Source organism: Pelobates fuscus, chromosome 3, assembly GCF_036172605.1.
Source record: "Pelobates fuscus isolate aPelFus1 chromosome 3, aPelFus1.pri, whole genome shotgun sequence".
Lineage (NCBI taxonomy): Eukaryota > Metazoa > Chordata > Amphibia > Anura > Pelobatidae > Pelobates > Pelobates fuscus.
Genome location: NC_086319.1, coordinates 427,287,364 through 427,312,988, shown reverse-complemented (window position 1 = coordinate 427,312,988; position 25,625 = coordinate 427,287,364). Strand labels below are relative to the sequence as shown.

At 47.6% G+C, this 25,625-nt stretch overlaps 1 protein-coding gene across 4 annotated transcripts in view; it reads left to right on the top strand.

Annotated features, from left to right (window-relative positions):
* NEURL4 (neuralized E3 ubiquitin protein ligase 4) overlaps positions 1-25,625 on the top strand; it is a 281,694-nt gene that overhangs the window by 194,042 nt on the left and 62,027 nt on the right. For all 4 annotated transcript variants that reach the window (XM_063449847.1, XM_063449846.1, XM_063449844.1 and 1 more), the window contains exons 21-22: positions 1,239-1,403; positions 18,262-18,420. In XM_063449847.1, coding sequence (XP_063305917.1) covers positions 1,239-1,403; positions 18,262-18,420 — 324 coding nt within the window. The remainder of the gene's footprint in view (positions 1-1,238; positions 1,404-18,261; positions 18,421-25,625) is intronic.

Genomic DNA, 25,625 nt, shown 5'->3' with positions numbered 1-25,625 from the left:
CTGTCCCTCCCCCTGCAGGATGACAGTGACAGAGACATGGGGCTATGAGTCTGTCCCTCCTCCTGCAGGGTGACACAGTGACACAGACAGGGGGTGCTATGTCTGTCCCTCCCCCGCAGGTTGACACAGTGACACAGACAGGGTGCGCTGAGTGTGTCCCTTCCCCCGCAGGGTGACACAGTGACACAGACAGGGGGCGCTATGTCTGTCCCTCCCCTCGCAGGGTGACACAGCGACACAGACAGGGGGCGCTATGTCTGTCCCTCCCCTCGCAGGGTGACACAGCGACACAGACGGGGGCGCTATGTCTGTCCCTCCCCCTGCAGGGTGACACAGACAGGGGCCACTGTGAGATTCTCCCTCCCCCGCAGGGTGACACAGGCAGGGGGTGCTATGAGATTCTCCCTCCCCCGCAGGGTGACACAGGCAGGGGGTGCTATGAGTCTGTCACTCCCCCCGCAGGATGAGAGTGACAGGGGGCGCTATGGATCTGGCCCTCCACCTACAGGGTGACACAGACAGGGGGCTATGAGTCTGGCCCTCCTCCTGCAGGGTGACACAGTGACAGACAGGGGGCGTTATGTCTGTCCCTCCCCCTGCAGGGTGACACAGATGGGGCGCTATGGATCTGTCCCTCCCCCTGCAGGGTGACACAGACGGGGCGCTATGGATCTGTCCCTCCCCCTGCAGGGTGACACAGACGGGGCGCTATGGATCTGTCCCTCCCCCTGCAGGGTGACACAGACTGGGCGCTATGGACCTGTCCCTCCACCTGCAGGGTGACATAGCACACCCTGTCTGTGTCACTGTGTTGGTGGAGTGACAGATCCATAGTGACCCGTCTGTGTCAACCTGCAGGGGGAGGGACAGACATAGCGCCCCTTGGCTGTGTCACTGTGTCACCCTGTAGGTGGAGGGACAGACTCATAGCCCCATGTCTGTGTCACCCTGTAGGTGGAGGGACAGACTCATAGCCCCATGTCTCTGTCACTGTCATCCTGCGGGGGAGTGACAGACTCATAGCACCCCCTGTCTGTGTCACTGTGAGTCTGTCCCTCGCCCCCCGCAGGGTGACACAGTGACACAGACAGGGGGCGCGGAGTCTATCTCTCCCCCTGCAGGGTGACACATACAGGGGGAGCTATGTCTGTCCCTCCCCCCGCAGGGTGACACAATGACAAACAGGGGGCGCTGTGTGTCTGTCGCAATGACTGAATCTGATTTTATTTTTCCCCCAGGTTGACCTTCAGCCTCATTTCCAGCCTCAGACTTTGCACTTTATGGATAACCATGGGAAGAACATTCTCCTTTTACACGGAAATCGCACAGCTACACGGGTTTCCAGCTACAACCAAGGAATTGTGGTTCTGGCTCAGCCACTGCCTCGCCTTTTCCTTTTCCAGGTACATTTAATGTTGTAAAATTAACATCAGGATAGAGCTGGTGTGACGAAATGCCTTCTGTCACTGGGTTTATTGGTGACAAGCTGCCCTTTACCCCTGGCTGTTGGAGGAGCCTGATTGCCAGCCTCTTACCTGTTGACTATGGTCCCTGGGAGATTTGGCCCTTCAGGTGCAACATTTGGGCATATTGGATTTGTATGGTGCTGCTGCTGGCCCTTTAAAAAACATCCGTGGACATATTATGACTTTTTAGGAACAATGTCCCTTTAAGACTGTGTAGCAGATTGCATTCAGGCTGTCTTCAATATTATGTATGCTATTATGTGTAGGGTAAATTGTAAATTTGTAGGTTCTATGTGATAAATGTAACAGTATGTATTTTTATGTCTTTTATTGTCCTTTGTCTACCATGTGGCTAATGCAGTTTTGCCTCTGTCCTTGGAGATAATTGGATTACTTCCCAATTATCTCCAGGATAGAGACTGGCACGAATTTGTTTTGAGCAGAAAAGCCATGCTTTATTTGGTCACAAATGACTTTCCCTTAACTTTTTAACCACTGGTCTGATTCGTGCCATTTCTTAATATGTTGTTCCCCTGAATGGATTGATTGTGAATATGTATTTTTATGGAGATTGGATGTATGGTTTTAGAGTTATGAAAGTTGGGTAAAAAGTATGTTTTAACTGTACGTGTAATTGGGTTACCTCCCAGGATAAGGGGAGGGAATCTGTGGGTTGTAACTGAGATGTTATTGGTTGTTTCATACCTCCCTGTGGGCGGTCCTGTATTGGCAAAGATTGTAATAAAAACCAGACTGGGTGTGCCAGCACCTCAGATCATCTTGTGCCTTCATGAAGTTTCGGCTCATGTTTGGGGATTGGAGAACTACACTCTGGGGATTGCTATAATCACTACACTCCCCAGGGTATAATCGCTGAGCTCTGCTAAGAGCTTGTTCCTGTTCCTGCTCTCTGGAATTCGGAGAGGTCCACCTACTGGAAGCTGGACCCTGGTCTTGGGTCCAGAGTGGGTGGAGTCGGCGAGACCCCAACCAAGCTGCGGCGGTTCGTGGGGTCTGCAGTCGTTATGGTGTCAGGCAGAGTGCTTGGAGACCTCGGAAAGCACTAGGAGCATCCGTCAGCGGAGGGTACCCGGTCGGGGGCCAGCGGTTCCGTTACAGCTGGGTCTTAGTGATGTTACATAGCATCTCCCTATCAGGATAGAGCTGTGTTTTAGTGATGTCTCATAGCGTCTCCCTCTCGGGATCAGGATAGAGCTGGGTCCTAGTGATGTCACATAGCGTCTCCCTCTCAGGATCAGGATAGAGCTGGGTTTTAGTGATGTCACATAGCGTCTCCCTCTCAGGATCAGGATAGAGCTGGGTCCTAGTGATGTCACATAACGTCTCCATCTCGGGATCAGTATAGAGCTGGGTTTTAGTGATGTCACATAGCATCTCAGGATCAGGATAGAGCTGGGTTTTAGTGATGTCACATAGCATCTCAGGATCAGGATAGAGCTGGGTTTTAGTGATGTCACATAGCGTATCCCTCTCAGGATCAGTATAGAGCTGGGTTTTAGTGATGTCACATAGCGTCTCCCACGCGGGATCAGGATAGAGCTGGGTTTTAGTGATGTCACATAGCATCTCCCTCTGGGAATTAGGGTAGAGCTGGGTTTTAGTGATGTCACATAGCGTCTCCCTCTCGGGATCAGGATAGAGCTAGGTTTTAGTGATGTCACATTGCGTTTCCTTCTCAGGATCAGGATAGAGCTGGGTTTTAGTGATGTCGCATAGCGTCTCCCTCTGGGAATTAGGGTAGAGCTGGGTTTTAGTGATGTCACATAGCATCTCCCTCGCGGGATCAGGATAGAGCCGGATTTTAGTGATGTCACTGTAACGGACCGTTTCAGCATAAAAGGGAATAAAATCCGTTTAGGCGATAATCCCCTTTTCCATAGACCAGCAGCTACTATAAGCACCAATTTCCCGAACTCCCAAACTGCACGGATTCACCAACTCTCGAACAGCAGACACACGAACCCTGGAAGCAGCCGAACAGGAAAAGCAATACGAACAGCTTACACTCCTGGCAATCGGCATACAGTCCCCTTCCCCCAAGAAAGAGACAACACCTCAGCTTCAGGGTTAAACAGGAACTCTTTTACTCAGGGCTACCTGCCCAGTATTTATGCAGGTCTCCCACCTGGTGGACACTCCCCTAGGGGACCAAATGGAAGACTGTAACAAAGGACAGACATAAACCAATTACAGACACACAGCAGTAAACATTCCCACAATGCATCCTGGTTTCCTCCCTTCTGCCCTGGAGATAATTGGAGAAGTAATCCAATTATCTCCCAAGCCAGAGACCAAACTCCATTACACATGTGGGAACCTAAATACAGTATTATGTTTTAAAATATATAAAGTCACTTTGATTACACCCAACACAGACATGTTACATATCCCCAGATAGCTCAGGTCTGGGTGCACATTATTAGGTGAATGGCACCCAGACTACATGAATACAGTTTAATCGCCATGGAGCCAAAGTCTTTAATCACACAAATAGGCTCCATGGCATAGCTATCTGGGTTACTACAATTCACATGAAACTGAAAATACAGAGTGAACGGCTGTTCGGCTACATCCCCACGAATAGGAACCAGGAGACGGACGGCTCAGCGGTGTTCGTGCAAATAAGTGTCCATTTATAGTTCCATAGAATCCTCGCTGAACACCGCTGGTCTTTCGCACGATTAAAATGGCCGCCGCCTCGTGGTCGGCAAACGAACAAAGGCCACCCAGCGTTCATCAATTAAGCTGCGGTTAACCGCAGCTTCTGGGCGGTTAATTGACGGCACACTCCAGCTCCTAGGTGGTCCCTCATACGGTAGTTTGTTCGGTAGCTGGAATCCACCGAACACCCCGGCTGAAAGGCACGAATATGCCTTTCTGCAGGTAACATAAGCTTTTTAAAGTCTGGTCCATAGTCCAAAGGAAGCAGGCGAGCAACCAGGCTTCTCCAGCTCATAGTGGCGAGGTTGGTTTCGCCACACTTCTCCCCTTTACCAATTAGACTAACAGGGTACCTGACCTCCTGCCGGTCAGTGCCCTGGTTAGTCCAGCAACCCACCCACAAAACACAACTATTAGTACAGCCCCCCCACAATAACTGGGTACTACACCTGAAAAAATTACAAACTTGTCCAGGTCCAGGTGTCTCACCATGACTGTGTGGGGAACAGTTAGGCTGCCTTGGTGGGTTGCTGAGGGGGCAGAGACCAGCGGTACTCTGTCCTGGTGCCAGCACTACCACGGGAGTAGTCTGGTTGGAGCCTGGTTGCTGGAGACTGACTGTCTCCCCTTTAGGTACATAGCTCGGCTGCCGGAGGGGGAGACCGACTGTCTCCCCTTTGGATACATCGCTCTGTGGCTGGGGGACAGGACCGACCGTCCCTACCCCTGGTGCTGTAAGTGCAGAGACTACGGTCCCATCTGCACGGATGTGGGGCTTAACATCTCCCCTTGGTGGGTTAGGCTGCCGCTGGAGAGAGGGTGTAACAAGCTCCTCTCTCTGGACGGTAAACTGCTGCTGGGGAGAGAGGTTAGCAGGCTCCTCTCCCTGCCATTCTCTCTGCTGGTGGAAAGGGAGACCAGCTGTCTCCCCTTTCCTTCTCTTGTCCTGCTGCTGGGGTGCGAGACTGACTGTCTCTGCTCCCTGCAGGACACACTGCCGCTGGGGAGGATGGACGACACCATCAGCTCCCTGGGGTACATACTGCCGCTGGGGAGGAAGGACTGCACCTTCTGCTCCCTGGGACACACACTGCCGCTGGGGAGAAAGGACGGCACCTTCTGCTCACTGGGTTACACACTGCTGCTGGGGAGGATGGACGACACCATCAGCTCCCTGGGGTACACACTGCCGCTGGGGAGGAAGGACTATACCTTCTGCTCCCTGAGACACACACTGCCGCTGGGGAGGGAGGACGCTGCTCTCCTCTCCCTTCACTTCACACTGACTTCCTGGCATATCACTTTGCTGCTGGGGGGCAGGAACAACAACCTCTGCCCCCTGTAACTCAGCCTGCCGCTGGGGAGGATGGACGACACCATCAGCTCCCTGGGTTACACACTGCCGCTGGGGAGAAAGGATTGCACCTTCTGCTCCCTGGGGTACACACTGCCGCTGGGGAGGAAGGACTGCACCTTCTGCTCCCTGGGACACACACTGCCGCTGGGGAGGGAGGACGCTGCTCTCCTCTCCCTTCACTTCACACTGCCTTCCTGGCATATGACTTTGCTGCTGGGGGGCAGGAACAACTACCTCTGCCCCCTGTAACTCAGCCTGCCGCTGGGGAGGACGGACGACACCATCAGCTCCCTGGGGTACACACTGTCGCTGGGGAGGAAGGACTGCACCTTCTGCTCCCTGGGACATACACTGCCGCTGGGGAGGACGGACGACACCATCTGCTCTCTGGGGTACACACTGCCGCTGGGGAGGATGGACGACACCATCAGCTCCCTGGGGTACACACTGCCGCTGGGGAGGAAGGACAACACGCTTCTCTCCCTGCAACTTGCTCGGCCACTGGGGTCTCTCCCAACCTGCCAACTTCCGTGCCCGCCCTGCTCCGACCTGAAGGTACTCTTCTACCTGTCTACTCACGAGCTGCACGTATTTCTCCGGGGGGTTGGGTCCGAGGAAAATCAGCCGTGATCTCAGCTCTTTGTCAAACTCCTCCTGCGTGTAGCTGGGTGCCATGCTTGCTCTGCTGCAGTTGGTTCCTTGTAGATAGGGGCGCTGTACGGGTACTGGCGTTGCCCTCACTTTGTAATCCAGGAATGATGTTGTCTGTAGCTGTCCCTCTGGTTGTAGGAACGATCCCACCGCTGCCACCAATTGTAACGGACCGTTTCAGCATAAAAGGGAATAAAATCCGTTTAGGCGATAATCCCCTTTTCCATAGACCAGCAGCTACTATAAGCACCAATTTCCCGAACTCCCAAACTGCACGGATTCACCAACTCTCGAACAGCAGACACACGAACCCTGGAAGCAGCCGAACAGGAAAAGCAATACGAACAGCTTACACTCCTGGCAATCGGCATACAGTCCCCTTCCCCCAAGAAAGAGACAACACTTCAGCTTCAGGGTTAAACAGGAACTCTTTTACTCAGGGCTACCTGCCCAGTATTTATGCAGGTCTCCCACCTGGTGGACACTCCCCTAGGGGACCAAATGGAAGACTGTAACAAAGGACAGACATAAACCAATTACAGACACACAGCAGTAAACATTCCCACAATGCATCCTGGTTTCCTCCCTTCTGCCCTAGAGATAATTGGAGAAGTAATCCAATTATCTCCCAAGCCAGAGACCAAACTCCATTACACATGTGGGAACCTAAATACAGTATTATGTTTTAAAATATATAAAGTCACTTTGATTACACCCAACACAGACATGTTACATATCCCCAGATAGCTCAGGTCTGGGTGCACATTATTAGGTGAATGGCACCCAGACTACATGAATACAGTTTAATCGCCATGGAGCCAAAGTCTTTAATCACACAAATAGGCTCCATGGCATAGCTATCTGGGTTACTACAATTCACATGAAACCTAAAATACAGAGTGAACGGCTGTTCGGCTACATCCCCACGAATAGGAACCAGGAGACGGACGGCTCAGCGGTGTTCGTGCAAATAAGTGTCCATTTATAGTTCCATAGAATCCTCGCTGAACACCGCTGGTCTTTCGCACGATTAAAATGGCCGCCGCCTCGTGGTCGGCAAACGAACAAAGGCCACCCAGCGTTCATCAATTAAGCTGCGGTTAACCGCAGCTTCTGGGCGGTTAATTGACGGCACACTCCAGCTCCTAGGTGGTCCCTCATACGGTAGTTTGTTCGGTAGCTGGAATCCACCGAACACCCCGGCTGAAAGGCACGAATATGCCTTTCTGCAGGTAACATAAGCTTTTTAAAGTCTGGTCCATAGTCCAAAGGAAGCAGGCGAGCAACCAGGCTTCTCCAGCTCATAGTGGCGAGGTTGGTTTCGCCACAGTCACATAGCGTCTCCCTCTGGGAATTAGGGTAGAGCTGGGTTTTAGTAATGTCACATAGCATCTCCCTCTGGGAATTAGGATAGAGCTGGGTTTTAGTGATGTCACATAGCGTCTCCCTCTGGGAATTAGGGTAGAGCCGGATTTTAGTGATGTCACATAGCGTCTCCCTCTGGGAATTAGGGTAGAGCTGGGTTTTAGTGATGTCACATTGCGTCTCCCTCTGGGAATTAGGGTAGAGCTGGGTTTTAGTGATGTCACATAGCGTCTCCCTCTGGGAATAGGATAGAGCTGGGTTTTAGTGATGTCACATAGCATCTCCCTCGCGGGATCAGGATAGAGCCGGATTTTAGTGATGTCACATAGTGTCTCCCTCTCAGGATCAGGATAGAGCTGGGTTTTAGTGATGTCACATAGCGTCTCAGGATCAGGATAGAGCTGGGTTTTAGTGATGTCACATAGCGTCTCAGGATCAGGATAGAGCTGGGTTTTAGTGATGTCACATAGCGTATCCCTCTCAGGATCAGTATAGAGCTGGGTTTTAGTGATGTCACATAGCGTCTCCCACGTGGGATCAGGATAGAGCTGGGTTTTAGTGATGTCACATAGCATCTCCCTCTCGGGATCAGGATAGAGCTAGGTTTTAGTGATGTCACATTGCGTTTCCTTCTCAGGATCAGGATAGAGCTGGGTTTTAGTGATGTCACATAGCATCTCCCTCGCGGGATCAGGATAGAGCCGGATTTTAGTGATGTCACATAGCGTCTCCCTCTGGGAATTAGGGTAGAGCTGGGTTTTAGTGATGTCACATAGCGTCTCCCTCTGGGAATTAGGGTAGAGCTGGGTTTTAGTGATGTCACATTGCGTCTCCCTCTGGGAATTGGGGTAGAGCTGGGTTTTAGTGATGTCACATAGCGTCTCCCTCTGGGAATAGGATAGAGCTGGGTTTTAGTGATGTCACATAGCATCTCCCTCGCGGGATCAGGATAGAGCTGGGTTTTAGTGATGTCACATAGCGTCTCCCTCTCAGGATCAGGATAGAGCTGGGTTTTAGTGATGTCACATAGTCTCCCTCTCGGGATCAGGATAGAGCTGGGTTTTAGTGATGTCACATAGCGTCTCCTTCTGGGAATTGGGGTAGAGCTGGGTTTTAGTGATGTCACATAGCATCTCCCTCGCGGGATCAGGATAGAGCCGGATTTTAGTGATGTCACATAGTGTCTCCCTCTCAGGATCAGGATAGAGCTGGGTTTTAGTGATGTCACATAGCGTCTCAGGATCAGGATAGAGCTGGGTTTTAGTGATGTCACATAGCATCTCCCTCTGGGAATTAGGGTAGAGCTGGGTTTTAGTGATGTCACATAGCGTCTCCCTCTCGGGATCAGGATAGAGCTGGGTTTTAGTGATGTCACATAGCGTCTCCCTCTCAGGATCAGGATAGAGCTGGGTTTTAGTGATGTCACATAGAGTCTCAGGATCAGGATAGAGCTGGGTTTTAGTGATGTCACATAGCATCTCCCTCTGGGAATTAGGGTAGAGCTGGGTTTTAGTGATGTCACATTGCGTTTCCTTCTCAGGATCAGGATAGAGCTGGGTTTTAGTGATGTCACATAGCGTCTCCCTCTCGGGATCAGGATAGAGCTGGGTTTTAGTGATGTCACATTGCGTTTCCTTCTCAGGATCAGGATACAGCTGGGTTTTAGTGATGTCACATAGCATCTCCCTCTCGGCATCCGGATAGAGCTGGGTTTTAGTGATGTCACATAGCGTCTCCCTCTGGGAATTAGGGTAGAACTGGGTTTTAGTGATGTCACATAGCGTCTCCCTCTGGGAATTAGGGTAGAGCTGGGTTTTAGTGATGTCACATTGCGTTTCCTTCTCAGGTTCAGGATAGAGCTGGATTTTAGTGATGTCACATAGCGTCTCCCTCTGGGAATTAGGGTAGAGCTGGGTTTTAGTGATGTCACATAGCGTCTCCCTCTCGGGATCAGGATAGAGCCGGATTTTAGTGATGTCACATAGAGTCTCCCTCTGGGAATTAGGGTAGAGCTGGGTTTTAGTGATGTCACATTGCGTTTCCTTCTCAGGTTCAGGATAGAGCTGGGTTTTTAGTGATGTCACATAGCGTTTCCCTCTGGGAATTAGGATAGAGCTGGGTTTTAGTGATGTCACATAGCGTCTCCCTCTGGGAATTAGGGTAGAGCTGGGTTTTAGTGATGTCACATTGCGTTTCCTTCTCAGGTTCAGGATAGAGCTGGGTTTTAGTGATGTCACATAGCGTCTCCCTCTGGGAATAGGATAGAGCTGGGTTTTAGTGATGTCACATAGCATCTCCCTCGCGGGATCAGTATAGAGCCGGATTTTAGTGATGTCACATAGCGTCTCCCTCTGGGAATAGGATAGAGCTGGGTTTTAGTGATGTCACATTGCGTTTCATTCTCAGGTTCAGGATAGAGCTTGGTTTTAGTGATGTCACATAGCGTCTCCCTCTGGGAATTAGGGTAGAGCTGGGTTTTAGTGATGTCACATAGCGTCTCCCTCTGGGAATTAGGGTAGAGCTGGGTTTTAGTGATGTCACATAGCGTCTCCCTCTCGGGATCAGGATAGAGCTGGGTTTTAGTGATGTCACATTGCGTCTCCCTCTGGGAATTAGGGTAGAGCTGGGTTTTAGTGATGTCACATTGCGTCTCCCTCTGGGAATTGGGGTAGTGCTGGGTTTTAGTGATGTCACATAGCGTCTCCCTTGCGGGATGAGGATAGAGCTGGGTTTTAGTGATGTCACATTGCGTTTCCCTCTGGGAATTAGAGTAGAGCTGGGTTTTAGTGATGTCACATTGCGTCTCCCTCTGGCAATTGGGGTAGAGCTGGCTTTTAGTGATGTCACATAGCGTCTCCCTCTGGGAATTAGGGTAGAGCTGGGTTTTAGTGATGTCACATAGCGTCTCCCTCTGGGAATTAGGGTAGAGCTGGGTTTTAGTGATGTCACATAGCGTCTCCCTCGCGGGATCAGGATAGAGCTGGGCTTTAGTGATGATGTGATAAAGACATCCTATTTTGAAGGAACTTTATAAATATACCCCAGATTTCCCCACAAATCATTCTCTTTTGACAATCTTTATTTTATTTTCAGTTTCAGGTATTACATATATGCGGGATAACAAGAAATAAGCGCATAACATTATTCGAAGAACTGTGTTGCAGTGTTACACATTGAACGTCAGCAAACAAATAATAACTTTCAGGGCAGATGAAACAGTAATGAGAGACCGTCAACATGGAGTTATGTCAAGTCATCGGCAGACAGCATAAAAGTAATTATATAGTGGGCCAGTGCATTAGTATAGACATGTACGAATGCCCCTCCATTAGTTCACAACAGGGTTGTCTATTGTCGTGCTGACCGTTGAGTGGCATACCTTTTGCTGTCTTTCACTCTTATATAGCTCTGTGTAGCTATTGCCTCTGGTGTACTGTATGAGCAGGTAAATAACTGCGGGTGTAATTCAATTCTAAGGTACAAGATTTGTTGTGGTTAACCAACTTGGTTTGCATCGGGTTGTTTGCGATCTGTGTACCTATTGTCGCAGACTCCCGTACGGTCGTATGTCGTTCAGGGCATGGCTTCGATGAAATGTGGTAAGGATGTACGCTCAGTGGCCTGTCTTTACTAACTAACAGTGGCAAGAAAGGAGCACATACCTAAATAGCCCTCAGGAGTGAAGTCGCTTCTCGTGATCGTATCAGGCCAGTTCCCAACCTGGACCTTACGGTTGGGGTTCGTGTTATAGGCTCCACATGTGTGTGCTGGCCCTCTTTTCTTATGTCACTGAAGACGCAAGGCGGCATGTGTCTGGGGTCCTTCTTACATGTCAGTGTCATATCCCTAAGCAGTGTGTGTGTGTGTTACTAGTTGCATTTGGCTGTGATCTTGCGGCTACCGTGGTCTCGCGTGTCATGTTGGGTCATGTTTCTAAGATATTGTGTGTCTCCATGTTATCTCCAGGACTGGTACCTAAGTCAATGGCTGCGTGTTTTATATAGTCGTGGTTATCGTTGTCAAAATTTTGTTCCTTCCCAATTCCCTTCCCTCCCCCGATGTCCCACAATAGCTTGTTGTGGTTGTGTTTAAGCTTGGCTGGTGCAGGTCTGGGCTCCCTGGGAGGATATCAGTTGCTCTCTGTCTAGACTCGTTCTCTTGTAGTCCCGGTGCTCTCACTGTCTAGTTCTTGGCCCGTGTATCTTAAGCGCCATTTATATCTTCCTATTCGCCCAGCATTCTGGTGAAGTGTCGGGCGCGTCCCTATATCGTGTGTCCCTGTTGTCGGAGTGTGTTTTTGTGTTTAGACTGGATACTTGTGTTGGGGGAGTATGGTGTTGTCTCTGTCTCATGAAGTCAGTGTTTCCCGGCACCCTAGTCTCCCACCAGGTATCTTAGGGACTTGGGTTGTTGTGTTTCCATTTCAGTGGTCTATCGTCCCGTCCCCTGATTAGTCTAAGGTTGTCGACTGTCTTGAGTGGTGGGGTAGAGGGGAGTGGGGTTAGGGGCAGAACCTCCGGCGGATGCGGTACCCCCCCCCCCCCCGCGCTCTGGCTCGTGCAATCCTCTTGGCCATGAAGTCCATCCACGGGAACCAGGTCAGGGCGCATTTTTCTAAACGACTTTGTAGGGAGGCCGTCATCATTTCCATGTTGTATATGTGCTCCACCCTGTCGACCCATTGTTGGAAGGTGGGTACCGTTGTGCTTTTCCAGTGTGTTGGTATAAGTGTTTTCGCGGCCGTGAGCAGGTGAATGGTCAGTCCCTTTTTGTATTTCTTCAGTGGCACCTGCGTGTGGTTAAGCAGCATCGCCAGGGGTTGAAATGGGAGATCTGCATCAGTAATTTCTCTAATCGTTTGGTGTATCAACCGCCAGTATGGCGTGATAAGTGAGCATGTCCACCATATATGGAGCCCCGTGCCTGTCTCAGTGCCGCATCTCCAACATTCACCTGGTATTGATTCGTGTATATGTCGAAGTACGTCTGGGGTCCTGTACCAGTATGTCAAAATTTTATAATTGCACTCCTGATATTTGGAGCTAATGTTCCCCCTATGCGTCAGCTGGAAGATTTTGTCCCATTCGGAATCTGTGAGCACTGTTCCCGTCTCCTTTTCCCACCGCCCAGTGAAGCCCACCGGTTTACTATCTCCATTGTGTTGGAGTATGGCGTATAGTCTTGATACACCATGTGTGAGGTGCCGTCTCTCTGTGCATAGTTGTTCTAGTGGGAGCACAGCTCGGTGTATGTGATCTTTACCGGCTAAGGTGTTGTAATAGGTTCTCAGCAAATGGTAGTGGTACTCGTCTAGTCGTGTCAGTCTAGTGTCCGGTAGCAGGTCTGCTAATGTTTTGAGGTTCGAGTTGGTGCACCATTGGCGCAGGTATGTCCAGTCTGAAGCCTGGAAGTTCCTTAGGGCAGCGGCGGGTTTAAGTCCCCCCGCTAGTCTTGGGTTGTTGGTTATAGGAGTAAGGGGGTTGGGCGAAGTGGTAAGTTGGTTGGCGTATCTGATCCTGCACCAGACCCTTAGTGTGGAGTCGATCATCGGGTTTCCTGTATGCAAGTCACGTGGTGAGGTTCCTCCTAGCCACAGCAGGGCGGGGATCTTTCCCTGTGCCTGGTGCGTCTCCATTTCTACCCATTGCTTGGAGTTCGGGTTGGCGTGCCAGTCTACTAGTCGGTATAAGTGGGTCACCTGGTAGTATGCGAGTACTGATGGCAGTCCCGCTCCTCCTGCGTTCTTTGGTCTTTCCAAGACTGCCCTACGGACGCGTGTGGGTCTCTGGTTCCAGACAAAGCGCTGTATGCTTGCTGCTACCGTCTGAAAGAACAAACGTGGGATGGTTGTAGGCAGTGTTTGGAATAAATACAGAATTCGGGGCATTACATTCATCTTTATTGCGGTAATCCGCCCGAACCAAAAGATATACTGTGTCGTCCACTTTTTAAGATCTTGTTGCAGGGTCGTGAGGAGGGGCGTAAAGTTCAATTGGTATGTGTGTGCCAGCTCCCGTGGTAGCCAGATTCCCAGGTATCGTAGTTTCGTTGCGCAGATCTTGAATGGAAAATGCGTTTGAAGGTGTTGTGTCATGGCGGTGCCCTGGGCCAACGGCATAGCTTCTGACTTATCCAAGTTGAGCGTGAGGTTGGATACCGCTTTGTACTCTTTGAACGCTGTCAGGAGGTTTGGGACTGAGATTCTAGGTTGGTCTAAGAAGAAGAGCATATCGTCTGCATATGCCCCCACCCGGTGCTCTGCTCGGCCCAGGCGGAACCCCGTGATGCCCCCGTCCCGTCTGACCGCCTCCAGAAAGGGCTCCAGAGTGAGGGCAAACAGGAGGGGGGGGGCAGGGGACAACCCTGTCGTGTACCGTTGCGTATGTTGAACGGTGCAGTAAGTGCACCATTGACTCTTATACGTGCCGTTGGTATCGTGTACAGTGCCGCCACCCAGGTTCGTAGGTAAGGTCCGAATCCCATGTGTCGTAGGGATTCAGCGAGGAACGTCCAATCCACGCGGTCGAACGCCTTTTCGGCGTCCGTGGATAGAATTACCAGTTCGCGTTTGTTGGCCGTTGCCGCGTGGATCACGTTAAGGGCCCGAATTGTGTTGTCCCTAGCCTCTCTTCCAGGTATAAAGCCGACCTGATCGGGGTGTATTAGGTTGGGTAGTATCCGTGCAACCCAAAGCGCTAGAGCTTTAGCGAAAATTTTCAGATCGGCATTTAGTAACGATATTGGTCTATAGCTGGCACAGTTAGTGGGGTCTTTGCCTTCTTTCGGGATGATTGTAACCGTCGCCCTTAGCGTGTCCGCTGGGAACTGACCGCCTGTTCGTATTGAGTTGAATCCCTCCAGAAGTCTTGGTAATAGAATCTCCTTGAAGGTGCGCAGGTACGAGACGGGCAGGCCGTCCGGGCCAGGAGCCCTATGAGGCTTTGTTACTTTCAGTGCACCGGCTAGCTCCTCGATCGTCAAGGGTTGATCCAGTTCGGATTCTTGTTCCGGTGTAAGCTTGCGGGCGACGTGGTTGCCTAGATATGCGTTGATTCGTTCCCGGTGGTGTTGGGAGGCCGCATCAGACCGGGTTGGTGTTTGGCCATATAGTGCCGTGTAGTATTTATGAAACGCATTTAGGATACCCTCGGGGAGATGTGTGACTGTTTGTCCCTGTGGGCAGATCTTATGGATGTGCTGCGTCCTCCGTTTTTCCTGAAGCATTTTTGCGAGCAATCTGCCACATTTATTGGAGTGCTCGTAGAAGAACCTGGTTGTTTTTCGCGCAGTGTGTAGTATTCCCTGGGAGAGTATGGTTCGGAGTTCTCTACGGGCCTCAGTCAGACGAAGATAAGTCTCCTCATCTAGTGTGCGCTTATGTTCTTGTTCGAGTTCGGCTATGCGTCCAGTCAGATAGATCGTGTGTGCTACTCTGTCTTTCTTGCGTTTGATGCTGATCGCTATGAGGTGCCCACTTATGCGCCTCCCAGAGCATAAGTGCACAAATCATTCTCTTGTCTAAATAGCTTTATTTTAAAATGTTTTTTTTTTTTTTTTTTTTTATATCGTAATACAGAAATCATTTTTTATTAAAAACTAGAAAAGCTACAATTTCTGGGGAAATTGTGTGAAGTGTTCTTGCCTCCACCAGTAGTCTACAACTGGAGTGGGCGGAGTAACTGTTATTATTTATTTATATAGCACATTTAATTGCAACGTTGTTGCCCAAAGTGCTTCACAGTTACATTAAAACATACAGTTATAAAAACATTAGCAGGTGCAAAAGGCCCTGTCTATGACATCACTTGCTGCTGCAGCCTGGCACAGGTCAGAGTATTTTTGCGGTTGCCATCTTCAAACGGTCGTATTTTAAAAACTATAAATCCTACAGTGAAGAGCTTTATATTGTGAGAATCACAAGACCCAGACCTACATTTTGATGTATAGTATGTCTCTGAGATATTAACAATGAAGGCACAGTCGCAGTTTAGAAATTGTCCTTCAAATGTGAGCTTTGCAGAGTGGAGTTTCAATAAATGTCAATGGACTGCGTGAGTTGCAAACAAATGGTCATATTGTGAAAACTATCAGGACTATGGCTTAGCTGTGGGCATTTTTAGTGGCAGCAGGGATAGCTGAACGTTTTGATATAAGATTTGTGTAGGTGGGCCTGAAAATGAGGGAGTGGTGGCAGTTTAGAAATCATGTCCTGATTTTTCAGCTTTTGCCAGCTCCCACTCTAGCTTTGCCTTTCATTCCTATGGGACAAATTTCGCCACAAGAACGACGATATTCCATGAACCATTCGCCGAAACGTTCCACAAAGTAATAGCAATCCGATCGGGAACAATCTGCACGTTTTGGTAAATTTTTGTCTATGTAGTGTAAAAACTGTGGGAGGAGTTAGGGTGGCAAATTTGGCTATAATAAGAATAAGAATAAGAATAATATATATGTGAGATAACAGTAAGTGGTCTTGCTATGCAAGAACACTTAATAACTAGAAAAGCTACAATTTCTGGGGAAATTGTGAAGTGTTCTTGCCTCCACCAGTAGTATACAACTGGAGTGGGCGGAGTAACTTATTATTTATTTATATAGCACATTTAATTGCAACGTTGTTGCCCAAAGTGCTTCACAGTTACATTAAAACATACAGTTATAAAAACATTAGCAGGTGCAAATGGCCCTGTCTATGACATCACTTGCTGCTGCAGCCTTGCACAGGTTAGAGTATTTTTGCGGTTGCCATCTTCAAACGGTCGTATTTTAAAAACTATAAATCCTACAGTGAAGAGCTTTATATTGTGAGAATCACAAGACCCAGACCTACATTTTGATGTATAGTATGTCTCTGAGATATTAACAAGGAAGGCACAGTCGCAGTTTAGAAATTGCCCTTCAAATGTGAGCTTTGCAGAGTGGCGTTTCAATGAATGTCAATGGACTGCGTGAGTTGCAAACAAATGGTCATATTGCGAAAACAATCAGGACTATGGCTTAGCCGTGGACATTTTTAGTGGCAGCAGGGATAGCTGAACGTTTTGATATAAGATTTGTGTAGGTGGGCTTGAAAATGAGGGAGTGGTGGCAGTTTAGAAATCATGTCCTGATTTTTCAGCTTTTGCCAGCTCCCACTCTAGCTTTGCCATTCATTCCTATGGGACAAATTTCGCCACAAGAACGACGATATTCCGAGAACCATTCGGCGAAACGTTCCACAAAGTAATAGCAACGCGATCGGGAACAATCTGCACGTTTTGGTAAATTTTTGTCTATGTAGTGTAAAAACTGTGGGAGGAGTTAGGGTGGCAAATTTGGCTAGAATAAGAATAATAATAATAACTAGAAAAGCTACAATTTCTGGGGAAATTGTGTGAAGTGTTCTTGCCTCCATCAGTAGTCTACAACTAAGTGGGCGGAGTAACTGTTAGTATTTATTTATATAGCACATTTAATTGCAATGTTGTTGCCCAAAGTGCTTCACAGTTACATTAAAACATACAGTTATAAAAAATTAGCAGGTGTAAAAGGCTTTGTCTATGACATCACTTGCTGCTGCAGCCTTGCACAGGTCAGAGTATTTTGGCGGTTGCCATATTCAAACGGTCGTATTTTAAAAACTATAAATCCTACAGTGAAGAGCTTTATATTGTGAGAATCACAAGACCCAGACCTACATTTTGATGTATAGTATGTCTCTGAGATATTAACAATGAAGGCACAGTCGCAGTTTCGAAATTGCCCTTCAAATGTGAGCTTTGCAGAGTGGAGTTTCAATGAATGTCAATGGAAGGCGTGAGTTGCAAACAAATGGTCATATTGTGAAAACTATCAGGACTATGGCTTAGCCGTGGACATTTTTAGTGGCAGCAGGGATAGCTGAACGTTGTGATATAAGATTTGTGTAGGTGGGCCTGAAAATGAGGGAGTGGTGGCAGTTTAGAAATCATGTCCTGATTTTTCAGCTTTTGCCAGCTCCCACTCTAGCTTTGCCATTCATTCCTATGGGACAAATTTCGCCACAAGAACGACGATATTCCGTGAACCATTCGGCGAAACGTTCCACAAAGTAATAGCAATCCGATCGGGAACAATCTGCACGTTTTGGTATATTATGGTCTATGTAGTGTAAAAACTGTGGGAGGAGTTAGGGTGGCCAATTTGGCTATAATAAGAATAATAATAATATATGTGAGATAACATTAAGTGGTCTTGCTATGCAAGAACACTTAACTAGAAAAGCTACAATTTCTGGGGAAATTGTGTGAAGTGTTCTTGCCTCCACCAGTAGTCTACAACTGGAGTGGGCGGAGTAACTGTTATTATTTATTTATATAGCACATTTAATTGCAATGTTGTTGCCAAAAGTGCTTCACAGTTACATTAAAACATAGTTATAAAAACATTAGCAGGTGCAAAAGGCTTTGTCTATGACATCACTTGCTGCTGCAGCCTGGCACAGGTCAGAGTATTTTTGCGGTTGCCATCTTCAAACTGTCATATTTTTAAAACTATAAATCCTACAGTGAAGAGCTTTATATTGTGAGAATCACAAGATCCAGACCTACATTTTGATGTATAGTATGTCTCTGAGATATTAACAATGAAGGCACAGTCGCAGTTGCTATGCAAGACCACTTAATAAAACTAGCGTTTGGTTGTAAGTGAATACAGCAATACCACATAGAATTAAATCTGATATAGCATTTAGTGAATAGACTCCGTCTCTCTCCTCAGGTCAGGATAGATCAGCTCTCCCCCCGCTGGACATCGTCCCTCTCACTTGGAGTAATCGGCGTTTCACCGGAGAGGCTGAACTTTCCAGCCACGGCTGCTGCAATAAAGAGGAGTTCCTGGATCTTCCAGCGGAGTGCAGTGCTATATAATGGGGCAAAGGTAATTTTCCTACGTTCTTCGTAAGGTCCGCGTACAGAGCAAAGTACAGTGTTCATTGTCAATTTCATATTCTGTGGAAATAGTCATCTGTACAACTCTAGAAGTATCAATCAAAACCACTTAAAATGACCAATGATAAAAATAATAAATACCGCGTTAAATGAGGTGTGCATTGACATGTTGTAATAGCAGACACGAAGAGATTGCTACAGTAACAAACATTCTGTCACAGCGCAGAGGGCTGGCCAATAGAACAACTTAACAAACCTTGCACACATTCTCTTTAACCCTTAGCTGTGCATGCCAATCCTGCACATGGTACATCACTTGTATAAGGTCTATTTACATAAGCTCTCATAAGCAAAACATTTTATTTATTTTTTTAACCCCTTCGATGCTGGGTGGAAATATTCTGTCATGTACTAAAATGAATGCAAGATTGCCGCAGTTGATGCGATCGTGGGCTTAATGATGCTTGGTACCTTGGTGTCCGAGGCACACCAGCAGCAAAACATGATGTCCCAGACCATGTGATTGATGTGATAGCAAGTCACAGTGCTCAGATTTCAAATCCCCCTCGCTCTACTTACAGAATACAGATCACCCTCAAAGGTCAAATTTATTTTTTTACATTTTATTATTTTTAATTTGGTGATAGTGGAAATTGGTGAATTTAGTGTTAGTTAGGGGGTGAAAAATAAAATAAAGTGAAAAATAATAGTTATGAAAAATGTTTAAAAAAATAAATAAATAAAAGTTATTAAGTTACAGTTTTGTACACTATGCTTTGGAAGATTAGCGCCGGGGAGAACTTTTACATTTTAATGGCCGACTCAGAGGCCACAGACACAACCTCAGAGAGCGATGCCACTTACTGTAGTACCCTCAGTAGAAAGTGCCGATTCCCATGGCGCTGATCACGGCGTGCCCCCTAATAACAAAGCTAGCCTCTGGGATTCCCCAGGTTGTAACTAGTGGACCTAACCACCTTTCTAAACAAGGGGTATCACCCTCGTATATACCTGTAATTGCTTAAAATGAGACTGACCGGCGGCACAGTCAGAAAAAGTCATACAGGTTTCTCAAAGCAGAAAAAAAAGAAATTAAAAAGGGGGGGGAAACCATTACAGTTTCAGTTGATTTCTGGGCTGCTCTCTGCCAGGTCAAAGATTAAAAAGGTTTACATCCTGACAACAATCTACAGTGAACACACTCGCAGGGTCGCAGCTCGTGGCAGACGGGAATCGAAAAATACAGCTTGGGGGAGATGATCTGTCTGATCAACTTCTGCAGCCATACCTAATAATGGGAAAGAACAGGACATGGTATAAAAAGTAGGCATTTAATGCAGATGGCAACCCACAAAGTCTTTATTAAAAAGGCCAATTCGAAAACCCGTGGCCATTTCTGCCATTTCAGTTTCAGCTGATTTCTGGGCTGCTCACTGAATGCCACTTAACTGGACCTAGCAGCAGGTCACTTATTAAAGCAAACAATGGCGCTATAATGACCTTCTAGGTGTGAAACTACTACAAAGTGTATCCCCAAACACCATAAACAGTAGAAAACATAGTGGAACACTGGCAATAGACCTAAAATAATTGAGAAAGTGCTTAAATATAGCTTGATAAAATGCAAAAAGTACAACCAACAATGTATACGTTTATTACTTGTACAAAATCTTCTTAAGTAACCAACGTACGGGTAGGCCTGTAATAAAAGCGGGCCCAACAATGTAAAGGTATTTATAAAAGTAAATAAATAACATAAGGGGTAAGGTGGATGGGATAACCTGACAAGGACGATCCAGGTAAGAGGGTGATTGGGGTTTTTATAGGCTAACAATAGTACCCTTTGGGTAAATAGCCTGTGATATCTACTTTATATAAATACACTGCTCAAAAAAATAAAGGGAACACTTAAACAACACAATAACTACAAGTCAATCACACTTCTGTGAAATCAAACTGTCCACTTAGGAAGCAACACTGAGTGACAATCAATTTCATATGTTGTTGTGCAAATGGGATAGACAACAGGTGGAAATTATAGGCAATTAGCCAGACACCCCCAATAAAGGAGAGGTTCTGCAGGTGGTGACCACAGACCAATTCTCAGTTCCTATGTTTCCTGGCTGATGTTTTGGTCACTTTTGAATGCTGGCGGTGCTTTCACTCTAGTGGTAGCATGAGACGGAGTCTACAACCCACACAAGTGGCTCAGGTAGTGCAGCTCATCCAGGATGGCACATCAATGCGAGCTGTGACACGAAGGTTTGCTGTGTCTGTCAGCGTAGTGTCCAGAGCATGGAGGCGCTACCAGGAGACAGGCCAGTCCACCAGGAGACGTGGAGGAGGCCGTAGGAGGGCAACAACGCAGCAGCAGGACCGCTACCTCCGCCTTTGTGCAAGGAGGAACAGGAGGAGCACTGCCAGAGCCCTGCAAAATGACCTCCAGCAGGCCACAAATGTGCATGTGTCTGCTCAAACGGTCAGAAACAGACTCCATGAGGGTGGTATGAGGGCCTGACGTCCACAGGTGGGGGTTGTGCTTACAGCCCAACACCGTGCAGGACATTTGGCATTTGCCAGAGAACACCAAGATTGGCAAATTCGCCACTGATACCCTGTGGTCTTCACAGATGAAAGCAAGTTCTGGAGACGCTGTGGAGAACGTTCTGCTGCCAGCAACATCCTCCAGCATGACCGGTTTGGCAGTGTGCCAGTAATGGTGTGGGGTAGCATTTCTTTGGGGGGCCTCACAGCCCTCCATGTGCTTGCCAGAGGTAGCCTGACTGCCATTAGGTACCGAGATGAGATCCTCAGACCCCTTGTGAGACCATATGCTGGTGCGGTTGGCCCTGGGTTCCTCCTAATGCAAGACAATGCTAGACCTCATGTGGCTGGAGTGTGTCAGCAGTTCCTGCATTGATGCTATGGACTGGCCCGCCCGTTCCCCAGACCTGAATCCAATTGAGCACATCTGGGACATCATGTCTCGCTCCATCCACCGTCACGTTGCACCACAGACTGTCCAGGAGTTAACAGATGCTTTAGTCCAGGTCTGGGAGGAGATCCCTCCGGAGACCATTCGCCACCTCATCAGGAGCATGCACAGACGTTGTAGGGAGGTCATACAAAACAACAAGAAGAGACAAAAAAACAGGAGAAAAGGAATTATGGTAGAGTGTCCTGAAGAGTGTCCCTTAAAAGGGAGGGGGACAGTCAGTGGTACAAATAGTGTGTACCACTTTAAATATAAAACTTAACTTTTAATACTAAAAAAGTAAAACCACAGGGAGGTCATACAGGCACGTGGAGGCCACACACACTACTGAGCCTCATTTTGACTTGTTTTAAGGACATTACATCAAACTTGGATCAGCCTGTAGTGTGTTTTTCCACTTTAATTTTGAGTGTGACTTCAAATCCAGACCTCAATGGGTTGAAAAATTTGATTTCCATTTTTAGATTTTTGTGTGATTTTGTTGTGAGCACATTCAACTATGTAAAGAACAAAGTATTTCAGAAGAATATTTAATTCATTCAGATCTAGGATGTTATTTTTGTGTTCCCTTTATTTTTTTGAGCGGTGTATATATTTTTTGTTGCAATTTTGTTTTCTGTGATGGTGATTTAACTTCTAAAACAAACATACCAACTTCTAAGATAGTTTCACATTGACATTTTATTTTACACCTTGTGTTTTGTAACCTTTACCTTTCAAAATAAACAGAAATCTGAGACATGTTATATACCTTGTATAAATGAATTATCTTATCTCATGTCTGTGTGACATGTCATGATTCCCTTTTATTCCAGAAATTTGGTCCTTAAGGGGTTAAATTACTTTTCTTAAACTGGACATATTATGCTCACATTATAGCCAAAACTGTAAAACAAACCTTTGTGTTTGTGTTTTTTTTTTTTTTTTTTTATACAATAAATGAGAATTTATTTATATATATGTCACATCAAATTAAAGCATTTTTTTTAAAAAACGGTATATAATATGTTTTGGTGCAATAAATGAGGTAAATGCAAAAGTTGAACAAAAACGGGAAATAAAAATCCAAAATTGCTTTTGTCTTTAAAGGAACACTATAGTGCCAGGAAACTTTTTTTTCCTGGCACTATAAGGTTATTAGGTCCCCCGTCCCCCCCCCCCCCCCACTCTCAGGGCCCACCTCCCGCTTGGCTGAAGGGATTAACCCATCCGACCATTTAGAATCTTGCGGTTTCTAAGTGTAAATACTGTCAATTGGAGGCACACAACTCCCCTGGGTGGTCTCACTGTTCGGTAGTTGGTTCGACTGACGAACAATATGTCTTTAGTCAAATTGTCGAACCAACTCAGTCTTGCTTACAAATAAGTGGCTATTTTTGCAGTAGTTGATCCTGCCCTCCAGCAGCAGAGTGATATGCCGGGAATTGGGAGCCCAGTCTCCATTCCCCAGCGGCAGCGTGATTTTTTGGGAATTGGGAGCCCAGTCTCCATTCCCCAGTGGCAGAGTGTTCTATCGGGAGAGGAGCCGGTTACCCCCCCAGCGACAGCTTAGAGTACCAGGGGGAGACTGTAAGCCCCACAACTGTGCAGATGGGACCGTGGTCTCTGCACTTTCAGCACAGGGGGTAGGGACGGTCGGTCCTGCCCCCCCACGACAGGGCTGTTTAGCCAAAGGGGAGACAGTCGGTCTCCCCCTCCTGTGCATCCAAAAGGGAGACAGTCGTCTCCCCCTCCAGCAACCAGGCTCCAACCAGACTACTCCCGTGGTAGTGCTGGCACCCGGGCAGAGTGCCGCTGGTCTCTGCCCACTCAGCAACCAACCAAAGCAGCTTACCAGTCACCCACACAGCCATGGTGAGGCACCTGGGCATGGACAAGTTTATCCTTTACTCAGGTGTAGTAACCAATTATTGTGGATGGGCTGTACTGTTGTTTCTGTTTTGTGGGTGGGCTGCTGGACTAACCAGGGCACTGACCGGCAGGAGGTCAGATACCCTGTTCGTCTGTTTGGAAAAGGGGAGAGATGTGACAAGAGCAATCTCGCCACATTGCATTGGAGAAGCCTGGTTGCCCGCCTGCTGCCTTTGGACTATGGACCAGACTTTAAAAGACTTCATTTCCCCTGCAGAAAGGCTTATTCGTGCCTTTCTGCCAGGGTGTTCGGTAGATTTTATCTACCGAACAAACTGCCGAAGGTGCGACCACCGGGGAGCTGGAGTGTGCCGCCAATTTACCTCCCTGAAGCTGTGGTTAACCGCAGCTTAATTGACGGTAAAATAATGGTAAAATAATGGTATTCTGTAGTGCTGTCGGGAACACAGTTTAGTGGACGGAGCCCAAGATGCAGATAGATGCTGAAGGCACAGAACCAGGTTCGCAGATTAGACTAAGAGAATAGTCGGGGAAGCAAAAGCACAGGACAGGCGGCACGGGTTCAGAAGCGATGATACAAGCAAGGGTCAAAATCAGTATCAGGATTGTCAGTATATTTATACTGGCAGACATTTTGTGTTAAGACAGAAATTAAAAGTGTATACTGCCAGTCACCATCAGAACAGAGGTGACTCCATTCTGTATTACAAGGCTAAGACAGACACACAATTTCTCTCTCTGTAACTCTATTCACTCAAGCCTGAGCTAAGGAATGCGACTAATGTAAACATTTGGTAAAGATGTTGCATGATATCTGCAGCAACCCAGAGATATATATAGATATAGAAATATATATCTGCAGCAACCCAGAGACATATATAGATATAGAAATATATATCTGCAGCAACCCAGAGATATATATAGATATAGAAATATATATATACACACACCTTACTATAAGCATATTAATCATATATAAATAGTACTATGTTAATAATATAGAATATTGGGGGCGGAGCCTGAATGGGAACCAAGATGGCCACATAGAGTGCGAGCTCCTGCACACGGGCACTAAATACAGTGACTTACCCAGCCACGATCGGTTCACGGACCCCTCGGCATACCGGCACGCGACCCAGGACCTCCACAACAACCTGCCGACGTGGGCAGTAATCGCAAAAAACGTGATCAGACACCCTCAGTAGCAACGCTGTTCCGGACCCCACGAGGTCCGGCACCATCTTCCCCACAAAAAGCGGGAGAATCAGCATCAGCCTCAGACTCTGAACAGAGCGAGGCAGCAGCCCCAGCCTCCAAGCCACTAAATAAAAGGGACCTGCAACTCCTACTAAAATAAGCTGCTGCAGATATTAGGACAGACACGGCTACAGCGCTAGAAAAACAGCTACACAGCCTGAAAGCAGAAATTGAGGATCTGGGAGACAGAACAGGCCTGGTGGAACCAAGGGCTGATGAACTCCTGGGAACCCTAAACACCCAAGAAGCTGAGCTCTCCACATTAAGAAACAGAGTGGAGACGCTGGAAACAGGCTTGGATGATCAAAACAACCGCTTAAGGCGCAACAACATAAGAATAAGAGGCCTCCCTGAGACTGTCACTCCAGACATGCTTCCCTCCACGCTGCGCGAACGTTTTCTAACAATTCTCCCAGAAGCGACGCCACAAGATCTGGCTATAGACCGGGCACATAGAGCACTGAAGCCCCCCAGCCAAAACAGACAAGCACCCAGAGATGTAATAGTGCGCCTGCATTATTTCACATTTAAGGAAGACATCATGGCGGCCACCTGAAGAAGCCCGACAAAATTTGACGACACCATACTGCAATTCTACCAAGATGTCTCACCCATCACCTTAGCCAAGCGCAGAGAACTCAAACCACTCATCACTGCAGTGGCACAAGCAAACATTTCATATCGCTGGGGTCACCCATTCAAACTACTGGTTCGCAAGCAAGACCACCCATGTCCTTCAAGATGGCGACCTTCGCGGCAAAACACTGGGCATCCGAATACCCAAAGCAACGGTCAGACCTACAATCCCGCCGACTACCAACCGAACACCGCTCTGGGAAAGACAGAAACCGACCACTTAAACAGCACCTACAGACTACACCCGGGACCGAGACCCGTGACCACATCAAGGCTGGAACCCACCGAACGCGACAGCTGACCTGCAGGGAACACCACCCGAGGCGTGGCGTGATCAACGAACTAGAACTCTACCTATATCCTTTTCTGGCTAATCATTTAACTTTATTTACAGCAAAAACCTAGTAAGACAACTAGGGATGGACACCGAGACA